The sequence below is a fragment of the Vigna umbellata genome, chromosome 3 (assembly GCF_029865625.1).
Source record: "Vigna umbellata cultivar VRB3 chromosome 3, Vumbellata_1.0, whole genome shotgun sequence".
Lineage (NCBI taxonomy): Eukaryota > Viridiplantae > Streptophyta > Magnoliopsida > Fabales > Fabaceae > Vigna > Vigna umbellata.
This window is the reverse complement of record NC_142167.1, coordinates 30115083-30123655: the sequence shown is the minus strand read 5'-3', so window position 1 is coordinate 30123655 and position 8573 is coordinate 30115083. Positions and strand designations below refer to the sequence as shown.

Sequence of the window (8573 nt, the reverse complement as noted above, 5' to 3'; positions counted from 1 at the left end):
ATGAATATTAATATTTGAAAGTTAATCCGATATATTTGAAAGAGAAAGATGATAATAAGATAAATTTCACACTGAAATTATATTGTCATGTATGTCTAATTCGCTAAAGAAGAATATCTTAAATCAGTACAGACTATATCTTAAGAAATAATTTTGTGTGATGTAATATGGATATAAAATTTAAAAATTGAAAGAAAAAGAGAGTATGTTGGAACCTACCATACTTTATTTATAGTGTAAATCTAAGCAATTTAACATAAAATAAAAAATTACATGACTAAAGTTACTGATTTGGTAACTTAAAATACTAAAAACAGTAAAACCTAATTTCATACACTTTGGAAACACGCATTAACATGAAAATGGTCGAAAACCAAACCCAATGTGTTCTACATGAAAACTTGAATCAAGCCAATCTTTGTTTTCTTTCCACATTCCGAATAAAATTAATAGGGAAGTCCTTTAGTTCATCATGATGCCCAATGCCACTGGCGTTATTGCCTTTGCAAAATCCCGCAGTCCATCGTAAAAGAAGTTGATGTCTTCAACGATCATAAGTAGTGCCACTATGAATGCATAGTCAACGTTGCGATTGACAAGGACATTGAAGCCACCATTATTCTGCATCTGCATTAGTGACAGAAACACATGGCATGATCTTTTGCCACTCACAACATCTGGTTCTGCCTTTTTCACTGAAAACAGCAATCTGGAGGAATCATTGCTTTCACCCATGAAAACTTGGCATCGCCGATGCATTGTCATGATCTACATAAGAACATTCGTTCATAATTCAGTAACTGAGATGGATTTGCTGGCGTATTGAATTTGTTAGAATATCATGCGTGAATACACTATAAGAGGGAATTGATGCATGAATACAGTATGACCGATTATCCAATCAATCCTTAGAGGAAATGGAAAAACTATAAAACCATGCGTAAAATTAAGGTTACTGTTGAAGATATAGTTTAGATTTAAATTATTGTTGCACTTAATTAGGAATAAGTTTTAAATATTTAAAGTTGTTTTCTATTTTTATATTGTTTCCTATTTTTAAGTATAAACAATATTGCTTATAAAAATGTACCTCTGAGAAGGAAAAGAGGAACGAATGAAAGGATCGTATTTTATTTCCTATGAATTGTTTAACAGTTACGGATAATAAGAAAACAACAACTTCCATGAAATAGAAAAAGAAACGAACCTCATATATTTCAATAATACAATATTGACTTTTGTTCGGAATCTATTGTCATTTTCTTTTACATTGAATAAAAATAAATTAAAATATATCATAATACATACAGAAAAATATATTCATAAAGGTGGGTAATGATGATCCTCTTTTGATTATATATATATATATATATATATATATATATATATATATATATATATATATATATATATATATATATATATATTTGTTGTAAAATGTTGATAAAAAATAATAAAAATCATGAAAAAAGTGCTATGTTACTACTCTACTATATTTATTATATTATTTGTTGATAAAAAGAAAATTGTATATAATTATTAAAGCTGAATAAAAACACTACAATATTATATCAACATTCCAAGATTTTATCTTAACTTTATTCTTGTCCATAGGTCTTTGGTAATGAATTATGTAGTTTTGACCATACGTACTTTATTCTTAATAGTCATAATAATTTAACTACAAATAATAGTTTTCACCAACACATATAGGCGATGAAAGAGTCACTTATGTGTTTTGAATGTCTTTTATGCGGGTTTCCCATTATATATTTTAAGTTGATTTTGTTTTTCTTGTTGCGACATATAATTTTCAGATACTTCTCAAGATTAATAAAAGTTCACAATCCCGGTTAAAAGATCTAAACGAAATATATGGTATAAGATTGAACTAATATTTTGCTTGATAAATCAAATAAGTAAGGTTTGAAACTTATATGAATGGAATTATATGAAAAGCTTAACTGAATTGATGATAAATATAATTATTTAAACTAAAATGCATTTAATTTATGATACTATAAAGTATCGTATAAAAAAAAGAGGTTCATGAACATTTGGGTATAGTTAAGACGAAAATTCCCAAAAGCATTTTGTTTTTCTACTTGGTAGATGTTTCTACATATATGTATAAAATTCATGTTGATTAAACCATGAGAAGTAGGAAGTGTGATTTATGGTTAGATATAAGATTCCTTTTTATCTTCAACTCCTCTAAGCCCTTTCTTTACTGTCTTTAAATGCCCTATTCATTTTCATTTTCTGTCTTTAATGTCCTATATTTATTATCCGACCATTTGTCTTCTACACATAACCATTCTAATAAATGTAAAACTTTTCCCACCTCTAACCCAGTTTGTAGCTGACCTAACACCACACAAGCTGATAGTTGGAGATAGCTTACGGTGACAGTTACTATACAGTGGGACACCAGAAGGGATATACAACAATGGAAGAAGGGAGTAAACAAGCTTAATCAGCAAAGAAATGGATTGATTAAATTGTTATTCCAATAAGGGTCAATGTTATGGTTTCAAGAAAGAATCTACTTTGAATCACAACTTGAAGCCAAAATGTTGATAGAGTAAAATATATTTTCCAGCTCTCTTTCTGCCTAACTGTTTTCACTTGAACTCTGATTTATAACTAGCGAGAGTATTGTTATATAGTAGCTAGAAGATGAGTAAAACCAAAGGGGTAAGTTAGTACTAACAAGTGTTACTTCAAGAATTGTAAAACTATGAAGCCCTTTGTTGAGCAAAGCAAAAGATAATCATAAATAAACAAAAAGAAGAAACATCCTTAACAATAATATAGGTGAGAGTAGCCAAACCTTCCAATATAGAGTGAGGATGGGCTTTCCGCCAGCATCACACAAGACACAACGGTCGTGAAGGGTTAAACGGGGAGATTTGGTATAAAAAAGACGGACACCATTTCCGTCGTAAGTGGCACCTTTATCTGTTTTAATTTGAAGATTGATAGTGTGAGGAGCACAGTAGGAAAGGTCGATAACTGGGAATGGATGTTCCATTGGAGAGAGAGGGAGACGAAGAGTTCTAGGTTATGATTATGTTTTTGCAGTAACACGTATGGTATCCATAGATACACGCGTTATTACATGTTTTTCTTGTGATAAGGTGTGCAGAAATTTCAATCGAGACTATCATTTCCCTGTTATTACTTTGAATGGATCCATATATTTGGTAATTGAATAGACTAGAGAGGAGTGGAAGAAAAGTATACAATTAAGAAAATTATTTCTCATCCAACTATTTTCATGACTATTCTTTTCTTGCCTCAAATTAACACCATTTAGTGCCATTATGTATCCTGATATTTCTCTTGTGGAGTAGCTTTTAAGGATGGATGTTTATATATTATATCATAATTGTTGGATGTAATTTTTCTCAAGATATAAAATCGATATTGCACAATGTTAAGATCGAAAGGTTGAATGATTCACTAAACAAAGTGTACATGTCACACGTGGGTTTGGTATTGGAAATTTAACTATCCGTGTTTTCTTTTCTGGGGTTGTGCAGTATGCTCATATTTTCTGTAACTTTTTTTCTGTATCTCTGTTTCATTAATGTAATGTCATGAAAAATCTTTGTATATATTACCTAATTATTTCCATTGATTATAGGGATATTAAATGTGCAAATATATTGGTGGATGCGAATGGATCTGTTAAGCTTTCAGAATTTGGATTGGCGAAGGTGGCTCTCAGTTCATGGTTCTAGATTAAGTTTATACTTTTTTTTTTCAGCTTTTCGGTAATTACCGAAGGCTCCCTTCGGTAATTACCGAGGGGCAAAGGCCGTCGGTAAATGTTAGTGACAAGGGATTTATCGACGGTCATTTGGCCGTCGATAAGCCGTCGGTAAAAGGTCACTATCGACGGCTTCTGGTGGTTTCCGAGGGATTGTGGCCTTCGGTAATGTCCTTCTTTTTTGTAGTGATGTGCACAACAACATAATGCAGAAGTCTATCATTAATATTCAAAGAACCAACTGTTTTAACTCATTTAACCATAGTAGCTAATGTCATATCCCAATCATATGGAAAGTCATCTGGGATATTTGAATAACAAAATTTTTGACCCTCATACTTCATATTATAGCAACATTCAACCAATCAGCACGTTTCAATCTAATTCTTCTCTTGTTGACCTCACTGAGCAAATATCCATTTCCAGAAATCTTCATATTTGAATAAAAAGCTTTTATCAAATCCGGATAGAAGGGTGCCTGCAATGCCAAAAATTCAACCACTCCTTGAAATAGAAGATGATGTTGAAAATATAAGGTTGAACCGGCAAATGATTCGAAATTCATTATTTTTGGGACAACAATATTCCTTGTGTAGAAATCAGCTGCATAGTTTTCTATCTGATGGCTGTGACTGAAGAAACGACGCTGATCTAATTGTTCTTCAATAGATGGTCTGACATAGGTTGCAGCTTCTGCCTCAGTTATGATCTCTTTTCTCTTACGACTTTTTCTAGGCCTTTGGTTGATGATGAGGCCATTTAACAATTTCTTCAACAAAACCACAAAAAAAAACAATAACAAATTAAGTCATAACAAATTATTGAATATTAATAATAACAATAAGCAAAGACAAACCATTACATCATAACCATAACCATAACTTAAAAGTTGAACATGGATGAAAACGAAGAATTCACAATTACAAAACAGGTACATTGAACATATAATAGCATAATTGTAATACAACTAATCATTGAAGACATCCCTAACAGTCACCACCCGAGATCATTTTACATAACTTATTCCACCTCCTTTGTGGTGGAAGTCCCATCAACCTCTTAGTACATGTGGAGTTTCCACATAAGAAATGATAACAATGCTCGAGCAAGTTTTCATTAGCAATATTCATAGCACTCAACATTTCATAAATGTCGCCCTCTGTGTATGTGTACGTCGAGGTGCGACGGAGTATTTGATTTCTATCTTCTATTGTTGAGACTTGACGGACGACTGCATCAGAAATTACACCAAAATGAACATTTGTAGAGCCAAGGACATTTGGGTCTCTATACCCTGGATAGATAGGCTCTTCAGGAATGTACTCCATATTCTGATTCAGATCAACCTGTACAGGAGGCCCAACACGCTGTCGACGTGCTTGACGAGCGATCCGAACACCACTCCCAATAGCTCGATCCGCCACCCATAATTCCACCATTAAATCGTAGTGTTTGATACTGTTAACTCTCTAGTTTGATGCACTTGGCCTCGATTGAAACAACATAAATTAAATAGATAGTGGTTGAACTTATGTATTTTAAGAATCCACCAAATCTGAATATTTAACAAATACTTGAATGAGGTCGTCCTAGACTTCGTCCTCAGCTTCAAATCTCATACTTATGGGATTTCAGGCAAATCCACTCAATCCAGCAAAGAGGTCATGAACCTCACGTCATCTATCTTTCAACACCTTTCGACGATTTTTGACATTACTTTTACTAACATTAACATAACCACAACTATGAAGGTTTTGAACCATGTTATTATAGGCTTGGGTTGTCTAGCTTCCATCAATCCTATTATCCAAACGGGTTTCCTCGATCATAGAATGCAAAAGCCTAGCATCCATGTCCTCTGTCCATTTAATGAACTTTCTTGTACCTCTAGAGGACTCAATGGTTACTCCCTTACCCTTGTCCATATTAAACCTATTTCATAAACAAAATGGTAACAAGTCAAGTTTAATTAATCATAAAAGCAAACAGATGTGATTTTCAAATAACATAGTCATAAAAAACAATCAATTACAATAAGTATGAGTTTTGATAATCTCGCCACATTTCATCTGCTATGGCATCCCTAATAGTACTAACAAGCCTATAATCATCTTCTCGAACTTGGGAAGATGAGACATTATGCCCTTCCCTTTCATTCAACTCCTTATCAACCTCAATAAGCAATGGGTCATCGTTATCAACTCCACTGATAAATTTATGTAGGATACAACAAGCTAATATAATGTCTGTCAATATCTCCAATCCATAATGTGGTTCAATGCCACTTGCAATGATAGGGAACCATGTTTTCAATACACCAAATGTTCTTTCAATAACATTTCTCAATGATGAATGTCGATGGTTAAAGAGCTTGCGTAGATTTTGTGCTCCTCTGCGTGTAAGTTCTTTAAGGTGATATCTGACACCTCTATATGGTGTCATAACCGTAGTCTTCAGCATAAATCCAGCATCGCCAAGATAGTATTTTCCTACACATTTGTACACATCAGTATTTAGTCACTAATAAAGAACGAATCATAACATCTCAATTAAGACACTTACCTTGGGGGATCACCAACGGATCATCTCGATCAAGAGCCTTTTTTAAGATTCTAGAATCTGATGTTGTGCCTTTCCACCCAGCTAGAACGTATGTGAATTTCATTTCAAAGTCACATGCGACAAACACATTTTGAGTTGGCCAACCTTTTCTTCCACGAAATCTCGGAGCATCTGTTCTTGGCACCCTTACACGAACATGAGTACCATTTATGGCCTCTAAGCAATCCTAAACATTGAATTTAGAAGTCATCATACAAGTGAATAACATTAACATCGTTTGATAAAATTACATTTTCACTGACATATTCAAATGATTACCTTAAAGTAAGGATAAAATCGACTGTTGTTCAAGACATATGGATGAACCTCATCTCCTGATGGCTGAGTTAAAAATTCTGATTTTAGACTTAAAATAGCATCCAATTGTGAAAGTGTTTGCTAACCGTCGCCCCAGATCGGTGGAAGAAAACTGCGACACTTCGATTCTTAACATTATGACCAATTATATGAAGAAATTAGGCTACTTGTTCCTCCACTGTCGAGCGAATAGCGTCTTTAACTAACCCAGTTGTTCTTAGTCTCTCACAAAGATTAATAAATGCCTCTGGACCCATCCGAATAATGTCACAACATCGATTAGTATGCACCAGGTACGACATTAACTGTTCCTTGCGACGGTCTTTGTCGGGTACGAAACTGCTAACACTACTTGGATCACTCGAGCACATATTCAATATATTCAAGGCATCACCAACAATGCATAACATTGTTAGTGCAACCACTGAGGTAGTTATTTGTAATTGATGTAGCATTGCGACTATATTAAAGTCTACACCACCACATCATCATCTATATCTTCACGGTCCAAGTAAGACAAATCTAATTCTTCTTCCATCTATATTTACTTGAACAAATATACATACTATAATTAAATTAATGCATTCATATATTCATTAAACATACTTTATTCATATAATCATACATTCATATATCATATATTAATTAAACAAAATACATTAACACATTCATATATTCATTATAAATAAAGCAAAAAAAAATTGAATAACACATTAAAAAGGCATTCGTATATTTATTAAAAATAAACAAACAATAACACTTACCTGTTGAAGATATGTGTACGTGGATTTTGAAGTAAGAATAAGGCAAAATATTGCACTGAAAGTCCAACCAATGTACTCAAAGATTCACTGATTCTGGACTTTAGATCGATGTCTATTTTCAATGTTTTTCAACTAATACAGTAACACCAAACCTGTTAATATGATAATATTAGATCACGGTTGAATAAAACCATAATTTTTTTAATTGATAATCTACCTTCAACAAAGTGGTTCCAATTCATCAACCAAGTGCAGAGAAATAAGTAAAAATCTTCAATCTTCAACTACAAAATTGCATCATCTTGGTTGGCCGAAAAATATGCTTAAATAACCTTCTTCACCCAAGCAAATAACTCCTGCTTAACACACGTCCACCACCTCCACAATATGAACAAACACTAGTAAAAAATCGGGTTTTTACAGCGCACATTATGCCACGGTTCAACGAAAACCGCAGCATAATGGTGCGCGGTGGCAGTTTTGTAAATAAAACGAACATATATGCCGCGGTTCTACTGGGAACCGCGGCATATACCCCAGTCAACCATTGCCTTTGACGCCACGTATGAATAAAAAATTAAATAACAGAGTATATGCCGCGGTTCTCTGCACAACCGCGGCATATACCCAGCCAATTTATTGCAGGTGCTGACTGGGTCAGAGAATTTCAGAAGTTACAGGGGGTATATGCCGCGGTTCCCCAGAGAACCGCGGCATATACCCCAGTAACGTCTCAACTTCTTTGCCAGTCAGAGAATTTCAGAAGTTACAGGGGGTATATGCCGCGGTTCCCCAGAGAACCGCGACATATACCCCTGTAACTTCTGAAATTCCCCAGAAGGCAGTTGGGAAGCAGTTGTGTTGAGTACGTTACAGGGGTATATGCCGCGGTTCTACGAGCAACCGCGGCATATTCTGCTATCTGAAATTAATTTAATATTGATTTGAAATATTTCGAGGTATATACCGCGGTTCAGCGGGCAACCGCGGCATATAGTTTGAAAATAATTTCAAAAATGCCATTTAGTATTATTTTTTTAATCAGTATATGCCGCGGTTGCTCGTAGAACCGCGGCATATACCCCTATTATACCGCGGTTAAGTAGTGAACCGCG

General features: G+C 34.1%; 1 protein-coding gene across 1 annotated transcript; it reads right to left on the bottom strand.

Moving 5' to 3' along the window:
- Window positions 1–206: 206 nt before the first annotated feature.
- Window positions 207–3226, bottom strand: LOC148202225 (protein LURP-one-related 15-like). Its single transcript, XM_088110604.1, has 2 exons — window positions 2834–3226; window positions 207–768 (listed from the first exon to the last, which is right to left on the bottom strand). Exons 1-2 carry the CDS (start codon window positions 3032–3034, stop codon window positions 463–465), a joined length of 507 nt encoding a protein of 168 aa, XP_087966730.1. The 5' UTR covers window positions 3035–3226; the 3' UTR covers window positions 207–462.
- Window positions 3227–8573: the final 5347 nt, after the last annotated feature.

Coding starts and splice junctions, on each gene's coding strand:
- LOC148202225 (XM_088110604.1), bottom strand. CDS start 3,034: ATGGAACATCCATTCCCAGTTATCGACCTTTCCTACTGTGCTCCTCAC. Junction 769..2,833: donor TCCTCACTCTATATTGGAAG/GTTTGGCTACTC, acceptor GTTCTTATGTAG/ATCATGACAATGCATCGGCG.